The following is a 16,750-nucleotide window of genomic DNA, read 5'->3' as shown; positions in this document are numbered from 1 at the left end:
TAAGTACAGGTACACGTGGGTAGGTATTGCAGGGTTACTGCAGTAGAAGTACTAGGGACAAATGGGGTATTTGGCAGTGGCAGTCGCTAATTAATTATGGTGCATTCATAACCTGGAATAATATGCAGCCATTAAAAAGAGTAAAGTCAAGAATAGTTCAGTCTTGGCGGGGGGTAGCTAATGTTTAAGGACCATGATGGTGTAGAGGGGGTGAGAGGCTCTCGTTCAAATCCTTCGTCATTTTTTTGGTATTTTTTCCATTACCATTTATCCCCCTCTTCTATCTCTACCCACCCCTTTCTCCCCTGCAGTCACCACACCTTTATCAAGTCCACAAGTTCCTTCTCTTGTTTTGCTCAATCCCTCCAGCCCTTAAAGCTGTCAGGCTGTTCTCTATGAGTCTGTCTCTATTTTGCTTGTTAGTTCAGCTTGTTCATTAGGTTCCACATATGAGTGAAATCATACGATATTTGTTTTACTCTGACTGACTTATTTCCCTAAACATAATGTTCTCCAGGTCCATCCAGGCTGTTGCAAAGGGTGACCTTTTCTTTCAGCTGCCCAACAGTATTCCACTGTGTAAACGTACCACACCTGTTTTGTTCACTCACCTACCGATGGACACGCAGGCTGCTCCCAAATCTTGGCTATTATAAATAACGTTGCAATGAACATAAGTGTGCTTATATTCTTTTGAATTAGTGTTTTGGGTTTCTCTGGATAAATTCCCAGAAATAGAATTGCTGAGTCATAAGGCAGTTCCATTTTTAATTTTTGAGGTAAAAAAATTCTGGTCCACACTGTTTAGCACAGCAGCTGCACCAAAGTACATTCCCACCAGCAGCGCACCCAGGGTTCCCCTTTCTCCACATCCTCGCCAGCATGTGTAGTTTGCTGGTTCGTGGGTGGCAGCCGTTCTGACAGGTGTGAGGTGATGTCTCATTGTGGTTTTAATGTGCATTTATCCGATGCTTAATGACGTTGAGAAACTTTTCATGCCTACTGGGCATCTGTGCGTCTTCTTTGGAGAAGTGTCTATGTAGGTCTTTGCCCATTTTTAAATTGGATTCTTTGGGTTTTTTTTGTTACTGAGTTATAGAAGGTTTTTTTTTTTTGTAAATTTTGGATGTTAACCCCTTATTACATGTATCATTGGCAAATATATTCTCCTATTCAGTGGGTTGTCTTTTCATTTTGTGGATGGTTTCCTTTTCTGTGCGAAACCTTTGTAGTTTGATGTAGTCCCATTTGTTTCTTTTTTCTTTTGTTTTCCTTGCCTGAGGAGATATATCAAGCAAAACTATTGCTACAAGAAATGTCTGAGATTTTACTACCTAAGTTTGCTTCTAGGTTTTATAGTTTCAAATCTAACATTTAAGTCTATAATCCATTTTCAATTTATTCTTTTTATAAAAAGATTTTTAGAGCGAGGGGAAAGGAGAGAGAGAGAGAGGCAGAGAAACATTGATGTGTGGTTGCCTCTCATGCCCCCTACTGGGGACCCGGCCCACAACCCAGGCATGTGCCCTGACTGGGGATCGAACTGGTGACCTTTTGGTTCACAGGCTTCCACTCAGTCCACTGAGCCACACCAACCAGGGAGCTATTTGGAGTCTTTTGTGGATTCATATGCATTTTTGGAATATTTGTCCTACTTCTGTGAAATATGTCATTGGTAGCTTGATAGGAATGACATTGAATCTATAGATTGCTTTGGGTAGTGTGGACATTTTCATTATTTTAATTCTTCCTATCCTTGAATACAGTATGTGCTTCCACTTATTTGTATCCTTTTCAATTTTTCTTCAATGTCTTATAATTTTCTGAGTACAGGTCTTTTACATTTTTGGTTGAATTTATTCCTAGGTATTTTGTTCTTTTTGAAGTAATCATGAATGGGATTTTATTTTTAATTTCCCTTTCTAATAGTTTATTATTGGTGCATAAAAATGAGACTGTTTTCTGGATATTAATTCTGTATCCTGCTGCTTGACTGAATTCATTAACCAGTTGTAGTAGTTTCTTGGTGGAGTCTTTGGGATTCTCTATGTACAGTATCATTTCATCTGCAAATAATGACAGTTTTACTGTTTCTTTCTAATTTGGTTGCCTTTTATTTCTTCTTCTTGTCCAATTGCTGTGCAAGGACTTCCGGTACTATGTTGAATAAGAGCGGTGGAGGCACACATCCCTGTCTTGTTCCTGATCTTAAGGGAAATGCTTATAGTTTTTGCCCAGCGAGTATGATGCTGGCTGCAGATTTGCCATATATGGCCTTTATTACATGGAGTCATGTTCTCTCTATTCCCACTTTGCTGAGGGGTTTTATCATACATGGGTGCTGGGTTTTATCAAATGCTTTTTCTGCATCTATTGATGTGATCCTGTGGTTTTTATCCTTCGTTTTGTTTATGTGGTGTGCCACCATATTGACTGGTGAATACTGTACCAACCTTACATCTCCCGAGTCAGTTCCATTGATCATGGTGTGTGACCTTTTTCATGTATTGCTGTATTCAGCTTGCTATTATTTTCTTGAGGATTTTAGAATCTCTGTTCATCAGGGATATTGGCCTATAATTTTCTTTCTTTGTATTGTCTTTATCAGTTGTGGAATTAGGTCCATGCTGGCCTCATAAAATGAGCTTGGGAAGTCTTTCTTCCTCTTGATTTTTTTTTTGAATAGTTTGAGATGGAGAGGTGTTAGTTCTTTTTGGGATGTTTGGTAAAATTCACCTGTGAAGGCATCCAGTCCAGGGCTTTTGTTTTGGGGATTTTTTTGATTACTGTTCAATTTCAGTGGTTATAATCTGTCTACTCAGACTCTTTGGTTCTTCCTGATTTAGTTTTGGAAGATTGTATGTTTCTAGAAATTTATCTATTTCTCCCAGGTTCTCCAATTTGTTAGCATATATTTGTTGGTAATATTTTCTACAGTTCTTATATTTCAATGATGTCAATTGTTACTTCTCTTTCATTTCTGATTTTATATAAGTTGGTCCTCTCTCCTTTTTTACTGATGAGTCAGGTTAAAGGTTTGTCTTATTTTTTCCAAAGGACAAGCTCTTGGTTTCATTGATCTTGTGTATTGTTTTTAAGACCATTTCATTTCTTTCTGCTCTTGATCTTTATTATATCCTTCTTTCTTCTCACCTTGGGCTTTGTTTGTTGTTCTTTTTCAAGTTCCTTTAAGTGTAAAGTTAGATTGTTTATTTGAGAATTTCTTTGTTTCTTCACGTAGGCCTGTATGCTATGAATTTCCCTCTAGAATTGCTTCCCCTATGTCCCACAGATTTTCGATTGCTGTGTTCTTGTTTTCATTTGTTTCAAGGTATCTTTTGATTTCTTCCTTGATCTCATTGTCAACCCATTCATTATTTAGTAATGGGTTTTTTAGTTTCCATGGCTCTCTGTATTTTTCTGTTTTCTTCTTATGATTGATTTCTAGTTTCTTACCAAAATGGTCAGAGAAGATGCTTGATAGGATTTAAGTCTTCTTAAATTTATTAAGGCTTGTTTTGTGTCCTAACATGTGGCCTATCCTAGAAAATGTTCCATGTGCACTTGAAAAGAATGTATATTCTGTTGTTTTGGGATGAAATGTTCTGAAGATATCAATTAAATTCTTTTGATCTAGTGTGTCATTTAAGAACATCTGCTCATTGATTTTCTGTTTGGAAGATCTATTCATTGAAGTTATTAGTTTGTTAAAATCTTCAACATGATTGTATTACTGTCAATCTCTCCTTTATGTCCATGAAGATTTGCTTTACATATTTTGGTGCTGCTGTGTTGGGTGCCTGAGTGTTTACTAGGGCTCTATCCTCTTGTTGCAATTGTTTTCTTTATCATTGTATAGTGTCCTTCTTTGTCTCTTACTATAGTCTTGCTTTAAAGTTTGTTTTGTCAGACAAAAGTATCACTTTCCCCATTTTATTTTTCTTTCCATTTTCATGAAATGCCTTTTTCATCCTTTTAGTCTGTCTGTATCTTTCCTTCTGAGGTGTTTCTTGAAGACAGCCTATATATGGGTCTTGTTTTCTTGTCCATTCAGCTCTTCTTTGTCTTTTGATTGGACAGTTTAATCCATTTGCATTTAAAGTGATTATTGATAGAAAATATTTATTGGCATTTTATTTATTAGCTATTTTCTTCTGTTTTGTTTTTTCTTCTTCAATCAAGGCCTTTAACATTTGTTGCAATACTGGTTTGGTGGTAACAAATTCCTTTAGCATCTTCTTGTCTGGGAAGTTCTTTATTTCTTCCATTTTAAATGATAACCTTGCTGGGTAAAGTAGCCTTGGCTGTAGGTTCCTGCTTTTCATCACTTTGAAAATTTCATGCCAATCTTCTCCGGACTGAAATGTTTCTGTTGAAAAATCAGATGACACTCTTATGGGAGGTCACTAGTAGGTAACTACCTGCTTTCCTCTTGCATCTTTAAGATTCTCCCCTTGTCATTAAGGTTTGCCATTTTAAAATATGATGTATCTTGGTGAGGGCTTCTTTAGGTCTGTTTTGTTTGGGAGTCCCCACACTTTCTGGGCCTTTGTGTCATTTCCTTTCACCAGGATAGGGGAGGTTTCTGACATTATTTCTTCAAATAGGTTCTGAAATCCTTGCTCTCTGTGTTCTCTTGCTGGTATTCCTGTGATGTGGATGTTGTTACAACTTCATGTTGTCCCAAAGGCCCCTTAAACTATCCACATTTTTGAAATTTTCTTTTTCCTGCTCTGATTAAGTGGGTTTTTCTTGGATGATTTTTTAAAAATTATATTTTATTGATTATGCTGTTATAACTGTCCCAATTTTCCCCACTTTGCCCATCTCCATCCAGCCCCTTCCACCCCCTCAGTCAATCCCCACACCATTATTCACAGCATATGAGCTCTTTGGCTACTCCATTTCCTGTACTGAACTTTACATCACCATGGCTACTCTGTAACTACTTATTTGTACTACTTAATCCCCTTCCCTCTTCCCCCATTCCCTCATACTTCTTCTATATGGCAGCCATCAAATGCTTCCTGTATCCATGATTCTCTGTTCTTCTTGTTTGCTTAGTTCGTTTTTCAGATTCAATTGTTGATAGATATGTATTTATTGCCATTTTACTGTTCATCGTTTTGATCTTTTTCTCAAATAAGCCTCTTCAACATTTCATATAATAATGATTTGGTGATGATGAACTCCTTTAGTTTTTTCTTGTCTGGGAAGCTCTTTATCTGCCCTTCGGCTCTAAGTGATATCTTTACTGGGTGGAGCAATCATGGCTGTAGCTCCCTGCTTTTCAAGACTGAATATTTCTAGCCTGAAAAGTGTCTTTGGAGAAATCCTGCTCAAATAGCTGACAGTCTTATGAAAACTCACCTGTAGGCAACTAACTGCTTTTTCTTGCTGCTTTTGAGATTCTCTCTTTAACTTTTGGCATTTTAATTCTGATATGTCTTGGAGTGAGCCTCTTTGCATCTATCTTGTTTGGAACTCTCTGTGCTTCCTGGACTTACATGTCTATTTCCTTCGCTAATTTGGAAGTTTTCTTATATGATTTTTTCAAAAAAATTTCCAATTTCATGCTCTCTCTCTTCTCCTTCTGGCACCCCTATGATACAAATGTTGGACTTTTTGAAGTTGTCCCAGAGGTGTCTTACACTATCCTCGTTTTTATTGCTTTCCTTTTTCTTCTTCTTGTTCTGAATGGTTGTTTTTTGCTTCTGTATGTTCCAAATCATTGACTTGATTCTTGGCTTCATCAACTCTACTGTTGTTTCCCTGTAAATTGTTCTTTATTTCAAATAATGTATCCTTTGTTTCTGACTGGATCTTTTTTATGCTATTGAGATCCTCACTAAGTTCCTTGAACCTCCTTATAATTAGTGTTTTGAACTCCGAATCTGATAGATTGTTTATCTCCATTTTGTTTAGTTCTTTTTTTTTGGAGTTTTGACCTTTTCTTTCATTGGGCCGTGTTTCTTTGTCTCTTCACTTTGGCAGCCCCCCTGTGTTTGTTTCTATGTATTAGGTAGAGCTGCTATGACTCCTTGTCTTTTTAGCATGGCCTAATGTAGTAGGTGTCCTGTAGGGTCCATTGGCACAGCCTCCTGTATTACCCAAGCTTGGTACATGAGGTGCACCCTTTGTGTGGGCTGAGTACACCTGTCCTCTTGTATTTGAGCCTTGCTTGCTGTAGGCAGGTCAAGCAATGTGAAAGTATTTACCCAGGCCAGTCAGCTGAAAGGACTGGCTGTGACCACTGGCCACCAACTTCTGCCCTCTGTGGTGGGGGGTGGTCCTGGTGTGGGTCTGGACTCCCTGCTCCTGTGATATCCCTCCTAAATATTTATCTACAACCCATGGGAGTGGGACCAGTCTGATCCGTGTTTCTATCCTCCTACCTGTCTGGATGGATGTGGTTTCTTTAATTTCATAATTGTCGGACTTCCATTCAACTTGATTTCTGATGGTGCTGAGTGATGGCTGTTCTATCGTTCTATAGTGTAGTTGTAATTTTGATGTGGTTGTGTGAGGAGGTGAACCATGTTTACCCATGCTGCCATCTTTACCAGAAGTCTGAGTATTTTTTTCTACCTCGTCTTCCAAATCACTGATTCCATCCTCTGTTTTATCTAATCTCTGGGTTACTTCTTCCTGTGTATTATTTATTTTAGGTATTGCATTCTTTATCTGACTAGTCCTTTTTATGGCTTCTATGTCTTTTTTGAGCATTCTTATACTTACTACTTTGGACTCTTTATCTGATTAATTGCTTGTGTCCATTTCATTTAGTTCTTCTTCTGGAGAGTTCTCTTCATTCATCTCGGTCCTGTTTCTTCATATTCCCACTTTGGCTGCCTCTTTTTGTTTGTTTCTATGTATTAGGTAGATATGCAAAGACTCTGTCCTTAGTCGGACACTGCCTGTTACTGGACCTGGGCAACCTTATTGGAGCTATCAGTGATCCACAGCTTGTGGTTCCTTCTGCTGGTCCTGGGCACATTTGGAAAGGACCAATCTGTGGACCAAGGCTGGCTCTTACCAACACCAGGTCCTGTGGTGCCCCAGCTAAAGTCTCAAAGCACCCAGAGATCTGCCTTCACCTGTAGGCTGCCTGTTAGGCTTAATCACTGAAAGAACCTCCACCTGAACTCTTTAGCTGGGGCTAAGCTCCATGTGGTAGGGTGAGAGGATTCTGTGCAGGTGGGGCTATTGCTTCCCCCTTGGCTGTGCCACATGGAGGGGAGTTCTCTGCCTGAGAAAGATGTCTTCTACAGTATGGGGAACGATGACCACAGCTATCCTAGCAGCTGATGCTTCAGCTCTCTCCCCAGAGCCTCCAACCCCAGACTCTCCTCATGTGGCGCTAGTCCACTCTGCCCTCCCTCTGCCAGAGCCCAGGGTAAGTGGCTGCAAACAAAACCTTGTGTGTTGTTTCTTTAAAATGGTGTCTGCATCTCTAGTTGTCTCCTACTGGCAGACAGAAATCTCGCTGCTTTTCACACGGGGATGTTACGTGGGCAGTTTTTCTGGTTCTGGCGCTCTACGCTTGGGAGCCTCTCGAATTTCAGAGGCTGCCCATGGGAGCTCAGCCAACCCTCTCCTGCCCCCACACTTCCCATCAGTCTCCATGTGGTGGTGTGGTCTCTTCTGTCAGTCCTTGGTTACGAGGCTTCTCTCCAACTAGCCTTCAGTTGGTTATACAGGATGATTTTTATATAATCCGGTTGTAACTCCAGTTGTTCCTGGGAGAAGGTTAGTGTAACTTCCACTTACTGGGCCACCATCTTGGGTCCTCCCTTGGCCAGTCTTTGTTGACAGTACTCCCACTAGTACGACCTGCCTGGAGTCAATCAGAGAGGCCAACCGAGGCTTGCGACAGCAGGTTTGAATCAGCTCTAGCATGCCACTGTAGTCCCCGAATCCTTAATCTTCACCATAACCTGACTTCCTTCCTGTCATTGTTTCTGACCTCAATAGCTCCTCTGTCGGCCAAGAAAGAGGCTTGCCTGACAGTCACCATTAACTCTTCTCTCTCCCTCGTCCCCCACAGCCAGGAGTCGGTGGACCCCCGTGATCTCTCTGTCATGTGGGTCTTGCGTCTGTCCACTCGTGCATCCTGAGTCTGGTCTGCCCCATCTGCCACTCTCTTCTTGCTACCGCGCTGCCTCTGTTTTGCTCTTCCTACCTCTGTGCTCGTACCTGCCAAGCACTGTTCACTCTGCAGTCAGCCTATGGGAACAAAGTCACATCATTGTTCACAACCTCTCTGTGGCTGTCCCTTGCCACTATCCTAATGAGGGTAAGTCCCAAACCCTTAGCATGTCTTACCTGACACCCTGCAGCCCCTGCTCACATACCAGTTCTGACCCGCCACTGCCTGCCTCTGCAGCCCCTTCCCCACTCATTACCCCGCTGGTCTCATTTCAGCCATTGGAATTGCTTTTGTTTACTCCAACAGGCCCAGCTCCTTCATCAGGACATGCCTTTGGAGTGCTGCTTCCTCCACCTGTATCTCCACTCTCCACTACCTCCCCCGCCCCACTTATCCAGCCCTCAGCTGGCTAACTCCTCTCACCCTTCAGTGATCTGTCATCCTGTGTCACTTTCAGCATGACTTCCTGGGTGAAGGCCCTTACCTAGGTGGTTGTCCTTGCCTTCCCAGCGTCTTCTCCACAAGGTGAGGCTCCTTGAGGGCCTGAAGTGATACTTGTCTTCTTTGCTGCCATATTCCCGACATTGCCCATAATACCTGGCATGCAGCTTGTGCCCCATAAATGTTGGCTCCACCTCCTGGGTTTATGTCGGCCCCAATTAAAGAGTAATTTCCACATGGTCAAGCACCTGTCACTTCCTGCACTTTTTCTCAGCTTAGCACACAAAGTAGCTGATGGATCATTTTTACCATCCCATGCAACGCCTTTCCCCAAAGAGCATCTTGGAAGATGGCTTTCTATTTTCAACCAAGTGATGCTGTTTTTTCTAACCAATTATTTTGTTCTTCCAGATTTCAACAGCTGTCAGAGCTTACCACCATTTATAGTTTGGGGAACCGTGAATGGGAATGTTAGTTTGTCTCCATCAAATAACCAAACCGTTTCGGAGATCATGTGGAAGAAAGGAAAGAATAAAGTTATCGAGTGGGATTCAGACGGCGTCAAGTCTTACCCACCTTTTGACGGTAGGGTTCATTTACACAACACCTCAGGGGACCTCCACATCTCAAATTTAACATCATCGGATGAAGGCGAATATGAAGTTGAAATGCTACCCTTTTTGATTGGCATGAAATTTGACCTTACAGTCTTTGGTGAGTATTACATAACTTGGTTTGTTTAAAATGGCAAAGTTCCAACTTTTTAAAGAGACTTATACAAATTAATGGCTTGTGAGAAGTAAAGCAGTTTGTTACCACACACAGGCAGAGTTTTCCTCTCCTTCTGGTACACCGTGCCTCCCTTAGCTCCCACATCATCCTCTGGGCAAGGCGAGGATGCGGCCCCAGTGAGGAGAGCAGCGCCACTGGACAACGTCCCAGCAAAGGATGCCGTGGCAGCAGTGAACTCAGATGTCTGAGCTCCACAGATAGGTGACGGTGCTCTGTAGGTTCGAGTTTCCGCCTCCTCCTGCAGCTCGCCCAAGAGTGCTTTTTCTCTGTCACCTTAAACTGGAACTGGAGATACGCTACAGGTTGCCCCACGCTTCCCCTTGGTGCTTCCAGGGTGTTCTCCCTCCCTCATGTCTAACGTTCCCTCCACATCGCAGTTGTCTGTAGGTGTGTGAGAACCCCCCCAGTGCTGTTTGTTGCCGTGTCGCTGAGAAATAATTTACATGCCTCACTGGATGAGTTTCCGGCATGTGGCACAGCGGTGTGACGTACACAGGTTGTGAAATGATAACTGCCACAGGTTCGGCTAACCCCTGTCTTCTCACAGAGAGACACTAAGGAGGAAAGGAAGAAGAAAAGATACAGGATAAAAAGTTTTATTCTTGAGTTGAGCACTCCTAACAACTTTCCTAAATACTGTTCAGCAGTGTTGAGTGTCACCGTCACGTTGGACGTTGCATTCCTTGTGCTGGAGGTCTGGACCTTCGTGCCACTTCCTCCAGGGCCCCTCCCTCTCCCCGTCGCCTCTGATCTCTTCTTCCTCCGAGTTTGGTGGTTCTTCCTTTTTTAGATTCCACACATCAGTGAGAGTGTGCAGGACAGCATTTGCCTTTCTCCCTCTGACTTATTCCACTTAACGTAATGCCACATGGCCCCACCCATGTTGTCGCAAATGGTAGGATAGTCCCCTTTTAAATTTTGCTTTTCAGTTACAGTTTACATTCAATATTATTTTGTATTAGTTTTGGGTATACAGTGTAGGGGATAGACTTAACAGTTTATATTCTATTACACGTTACATTCAATATTCAATAGACTTTACCAATATTTATAGTATAGGGGATAAACTTTAGCAGTATTTCAAGCCCCCAGGATTTCTTTATTTTTTTATGGCTGAATGATATTCCATTGTGTATATATACACCACGACTTTTTTATCCATTCACCTGCCGATGGACACTTAGCTTGTTTCCATGTCTTGGCTATTGCACCCAATGCCGCAGTGAACACCACCCCAGTCTTTCTTGATCATTTTCCTGCCTGGTTTATTTTCACTGTTTCTGCTGCCATAATTCTTGGTGACGGTAATATTTACATAAAAGGTATTTTTAATGCCCCGATTTCTCAGGCCTTGCTGCCCTCTCCACGTACTTACGGCCCCCAGGAATATAACCTAGAACTTGCCATTACTGGTCATTCGGATGCCTCCGTTGTCTGTGTCAGGAGCCTCTCCTGTCTGAAGCTCACTTCCCCTGCTGTGCCGACTCTGGTAGCCCTTCGGAAGCTCAGCGAAGGCCTGCAGAGGAGCGAGTACAGGGAGGCGAGTGTCCGTCAGCGAGCAGTGACACGAGTCGTATTAAATGCGGGACTTCGGGCCCTGGTTTGGGAATACAGATTTTAGCCTGTGGCAGTGAGGAGCCATTGTGTCCAATCCTGACACAGGGGTGTGACTCAATGACATTTATTTTTTGGAAGATTAATCATTTGGTAGGTGTTTATGATGGATTAAGAAGAGACACCAGGTTAGAAGCTACTGTGATTCTTCAACTATTACCAGGTATTGGTAATAGTTGTTTAGAAAGCAAAGAATCAGAAGATATTACCAAGAAAAAGTCAACAATGTTGAGATTGTGCTATAAAAAGACGTAGATGACTCAAGGTTTCATACTTGAATGGCAAAGTGATTGGTTATACTCTTTTTCTTAGAAATGAGGAAGCCACGCTTTAAGGGTGTGTGTAAGTGACTTGACATTATTCTTCTGGACACACCGGACCTAACGGAAGACTTTCAGAACGGGTATTTTAGACGTGGGGATTTCCTGGCGCCTCTTTTTTCTATGTATAAGTTGCTGCCTAGCTTTCCCTTTTCCTGCGAAGTCCCCTTAAAATTTCCACTAATAACGTTTATTAGTTCTTTCACATCCCCTCACCACCTTTATTGTGTTGGTAATGTCCACATAAGTAGAGTTAACTGCTCTCTCCGTAAGTGGTCCAGACTGGTGTATAACCTTTTATTAAAGTTAATGGAGATCTACAAATGCCATCTCATGTATATAAAAGAAATTCTTACAGAGTAGAGAGCTGAATTGATTAATTATGATGCAACTAAGTTACCTTAGGGGATGAAGTAGGCACATTTCCTGTCTGTTTAATGCTGCTTAAGGTACAGCTGTAACTCTGTTAGATAGAGCAGTGGTAGGTCCCCTGGTAGTGAGACAATATGAAGGCTATAGATCAGAGGTGCTGGTCCGAGCCAGATGCTGCAGAAAGGTTTGCATGCTTTTCGGCGAGCAGGTAGGCTCAGCTGCTCCAGCTTTGGTGTGTGATGATGGCGGTGTAATGAGACTCATACAGGAAGAGCTTCCCTATAGCTAAGTGGCCTTGAACGACCTAGAAGATACTACTAGCACTTCCACGTGTCTCCCCTCACAGCATTTTATATCCCACTTGACCTTTACGATGACCTTATAAAGTATTGTATTCCCTTTTACAGAGGAAAAGGAGATGGACTTTGCCATGGCTTTCTCCATCTGTAGAACAGGAACCCAGGCCGGATGGGTTCTTTAAAGTCTTACGGCTCCTACAAGAGCTGTGGTCTGAGGTCACACAGCAAGCCAGGGCTAACACTCTCCCCTCCCAAGTCCCGGTCAGTGGCTCTGCTCACTGTACCACGCGCCCTCAGGAGGTCAGGAGGCGCTTCCGCTTGCTGACCTTGAGCTCCATTATTATGACTGTCAACTCATTTCATCCTTATCACAGTTGTATAAGGTAGATATGGTTCGTTTTCTTAATGTATGGGACAGGAAACCTAGGCACAAGGGACTAAGTAACTTGCCCAGGGTCAAGTGGCTGTTAGTAGTAGAGCAGGACGCGAACCCAAGGCAGGCAGTCCGTGCTCACAGCCACCATACCGTCGCTTGTGGGAGGTGAGCTATTCAACTGACATTGTGTAGAGTGGAGAGAGTAATTTGAACACTGTCTCCCTGACTTTATTTATCCATCCCTCCATCCCTCCAAGTGTCCAGCATCATCCTCCATACTATTTAGGAGCCGACTGTGTGACCGGTGCTCTGTCAAGTGCTGCAGCTAAGGGGTGAATATTACGTAGTCTTTACGCTCCAAAGGCTCGCAGCCCGAGGGGCTCCCTGAACCTCTGTTCAGTTTGGAAAGTGAGGAATCACTAGACGTGGCCTCGCTGGATCGAGAAACCAGAGCCTGTGACGGAGCACACGGGGCTCCTACATCAGAATCACCAGGGATGGTGGGGCTCAGGAACCTGGGTTTTTAACACACACCTCAGGTGGTTCTTATGCCCACCGACACTGGAGAACTGTGTCTATACAGTGTGTCTACAGAACACATCTGAGGAAGGGGAAGCTCAGTTTCCTGCCCCTGAGCAATGCCCAGCTTCAGGGCAGAGGCAGGCATAAGCACGTGAGTGCCTGCAACAGTCACGCACTTCCGTTTCTTAGCTGGAGGGGCCTCAGGAGCTGCAGTGGGGTGTGGTAGGCGAGGTGGACCCCAGGAGTCTGGGGGCCAAGGGCTGTGGGTGCCCTACTTTTAAGCCACTAGAGCAACTCCTTATCCTTTTGAAGGGTCAGCTGCTTAAGACTGAATTTGGAGAAAGGTTTCCAGTGCTTAAAAAAAATTAAAATTTCTGCCCTGGCTGGTGTGGCTCAGTGGACTGAGTATGGGCCCATAAACCAAAGGGTCGCTGGTTTGATTCCCAGTCAGGGCACATGCTTGTGTTGCCAGCCAGGTCTCCAGTGGGAGATGTGGGAGAGGCAACCACACGTTGATGTTTCCCTCCCTCTCTTTCTTCTTCCCTTCTCCTCTCTCTAAAAATAAATAAATAACATCTTTAAAAAAAAGATTAAACTTTCTTTTAAGGAAAAATTTGGTGGCAGAAGAACAAGTTATGTGAACCAGGTTAAACCTAAAAACTGAGGCTGCCCCTGGCAGAAAGGGGAGTCCCGTGCACCTCGGGCCTCTGACAAGGCAGGCCGCGTGTCTGAGCGAGGGGGAGAGTAGGAGAGGAAAGACGAGTTGGACACTTCTATTTTTAGGTTACGTTTTGGAGCTTAAGTGTTCCTTCATATTTGAAAATAGTATTTTAAGTGGCAGCCTATTATTCCGTCATCTTGGTGAGCTCTACTGTAATTTGCTTTTTAGGAGGTATTTATAAAGTATTGGGGTTTTATTACCCAAGTGGTCCCGTGACTGTTGTTTTGCGTACTCCACATATATGTACGTGTTTTCTCAGATCTCATATGATTAGTTTTAGGGGCAAGTGGAGATGCAGGAAGGCATGTGAATTAAATACACAACTATGGGACAGCTCAGCATTAAGGTTTTGGAGGGCAATGATGGTGTAGTGTGACGTGTGTCTGAACCTGCGGTGTGCGGGTGCGGGTGCCTCAGGCAGCGGGGCTGCCTCCTGGAGGAATCCTGGGAGGAAGGCCTCCGGGCTCTGATAGGTGCCACGCCCCCCTCACCTCTCCGCAGGGCCAGCCCGCAGTGCTTTCTGCAAAAACCCTTTGAGTCAGGCAGCTTTTGGACTTAAGTGTTTTTGAGATGTTAGAAAGGTAATATAAGCTAGTTTTCCTCTGTGTGTTAAGAAGCACCCCACTTAGTTATAGGGAGCACCCTGTACTCAAGCGTGTGACTAGTTTTCGTAAAACACGATAATAAATATTTAAAGTAAGTGAGAAAAATAAAAGCTATAAACCCTCATGTCAATTTGGGTGCGGGTAGGCAGCTAAATGACTTTGCCACCCTTGCGTCTAAGGTCTTCGGGCTTTCAGAAGTGCAAGCGAGGGGTGTGGGGCCTGCGTGTGTTCTGAATCAGAGTGGGAAGGTCAGACTCCGGGGGAGAGAGAAGGCTCTCCTGGTGGTGCCCGTGGAAGTGGCCTGCTCATCCCTTCAAATTCCCAAGGAAGCGGGGCGCTCTTCATAAATTTAAAGATGAAGAATCTAAATGTTACTCTTTTTTGTACTAAATATGACTTTTTTTTTCCCCAGACCCTCTCCCATCTCCGACATTAAAATGTGGCCTGGTTAATGAGAGCATTGATGTCCTGTGTGAAGTCCCGGGAAATTACAGCAGGCATCGGGAACAATTAACCTACTCCTGGCACTGCTCCTCACCGCAGTGTGGAGAAAGCACAACACCCACGTTGCATCTGAAGAAGAACGATGACCTTTCAGAGAAAGTACTCTGTTCTGTTGCAAATCCTATGTCTAACAGGACGTCCTCGATAGTTCCGTCCACCTGTGTTCCACCTGGTGAGTGAACAGATAACTGTCCGGTGCCAGCGATGCTGAGTACCAGTGCGGTTCGTGAGCCAGGGGTGGTTTGGGGTTTTGCTCCACAGGTGTAGCGGCTACGTTTCACAAATTTGAAATGTAAAATAAGTAATTTTCATGGGCGACCCGTTAGAGATAGACAGCTAACAACATGCTTAGCACTTGCTGGGCAAGCCCCATTCTAATGCCGGTGCCGATTCTCACACAGCCCAGGGAGTTGGATACTAGTAATTATTCTTATTTTATGGGGAGAAACCAAGACACAGGGAGTTTGGGCTGTCTGCCCAAGGTCAACAGCTAGTAAGTAGCAGAGTCTGGTTTTGGACCTGGGCCATCTGGCTCCACAGCTCCTGTTCTTAGCTACTTACGATACTGCTTCGCAGCATTCTTACTAACAGTTATGTCTGTACACGAGCTGCAAGATTATGTATTTGATACACCTGATATGCCTGTCTGGGCCAGTGACTTTCATCCAGCATGCTGTGAGAATTCTTAAAACACTCAGTACCTGAATATTTAGTCACGGGCACTGGCCTTTTTGCCTTAGATTGTCAAATGAAAAAATGATAACAGCCAACACAATAGCCATCCAGTGTCAATGAATAAAAATTATGCCTAAATTTTCTTGTCAGATCAGCAAAAAATGTATTTTTTGATGTGCCACAGAATTTTAGTCATTGTAGTTTATGTGTGTGCTGAGACACAACAGCTTGAAAATCGCTGGTCTAGGCTAACGCTCAGCGAAGCTCGCGATAAGCTGTCTCGCCTATGGTCTTTTTATATTAAGTCTTAAGTGCATTTGTAATTGGCAGTTTTTATTCTTGTGTTCTAGCTTTGGTTTACAAACAAAAGCATCAGTGATTTGAAGTGGTTCCTTAAAACATAAAAAATGAGATGAATTATAGCATTGATTATAATTCAGAATATCCTAATTGTATATAGCAAACAGGATTCCTGGGGCAAACAGATAATGTGAGTTTCTTTGGGCTGGGATAAGGTGATTCCATGGGTGATTTCTTTTTCTGAACAAGCAACTGAAATACAGAAAGATAAGTAGTCAGTATAATGAATATAAAAAACTTGAATTTTATTTGATGAGTGAGCTATTCTACCTCTATATCCAGTGTATCCCACTTTCTGAAACTCCAAATAGTGGCATAAAGCAGTTAAAGTTATGGTTTCATTTTCAGACAACCCAGTGTGATTTCTTAGGTAAAACAAGTATTTGCAGAAAATACACAAAATGAGTTCCAATTTGTAACCCATGGACTTGGTCCCTAAAGACAGAGAAACGACCAGCCCCACAGAGGTGTCACTCCAAGTGGCACTGTTTGCACAAGTCACACAATTGCTGAGAAGATTTAAAAACCAGCTGCACAGTGAATGCCAGTTGTTTTGCTTGGAGCAAAGTTCCTGTATTAACCCCGCCTCCTGGGTGGGGCTTACTTCCCGTCAGAGTGTGTGGGAACGGAGTGCGAGTGCCAGCAGGTAGCTGCTTTATAGTGGGAGTGGCAAAGGAACAACACTGGTGAGCTTTGGGCATGCGTGTGGTGCACATGGCTGCCGAGGAGCAAGGGCCCCTCGTGTGCAGAATGAGTGAGCAAGCGGAAAGTTTCAAAAGCTCCCAGTGTTCCAGTTGGCAAAGTACTTGAAGGAAATAATTTCTGAATAAGATCCTCTGTAGAATTACACGGAATATTTTAAGAGATTTTCAAGCATCCTGCCCTTGCATGGTTTTCATTTAACATTGGCCATTAGAATTGAGTGCTTATACGCAGAGAGTCCCAATTATGGTGGATGTAAAGAGGCCCACTCCAAGACACATCACTATTAAAAGGCCAA

At 43.2% G+C, this 16,750-nt stretch overlaps 1 protein-coding gene across 1 annotated transcript in view; it reads left to right on the top strand.

The window, feature by feature from the left end:
• CD58 (CD58 molecule) overlaps nt 1-15,534 on the top strand; it is a 37,651-nt gene extending 22,117 nt beyond the window's left edge. The window contains exons 2-3 of the mRNA XM_028502476.2: nt 9,002-9,304; nt 14,624-15,534. Coding sequence (XP_028358277.2) covers nt 9,002-9,304; nt 14,624-14,895 — 575 coding nt within the window. The 3' untranslated portion in view covers nt 14,896-15,534. The remainder of the gene's footprint in view (nt 1-9,001; nt 9,305-14,623) is intronic.
• Nucleotides 15,535-16,750: the final 1,216 nt, after the last annotated feature.

Source organism: Phyllostomus discolor, chromosome 14 (genome assembly GCF_004126475.2).
Source record: "Phyllostomus discolor isolate MPI-MPIP mPhyDis1 chromosome 14, mPhyDis1.pri.v3, whole genome shotgun sequence".
Lineage (NCBI taxonomy): Eukaryota > Metazoa > Chordata > Mammalia > Chiroptera > Phyllostomidae > Phyllostomus > Phyllostomus discolor.
Note: the sequence above shows the minus strand (reverse complement) of the source record. Positions and strands in the feature narration are given on the sequence as shown.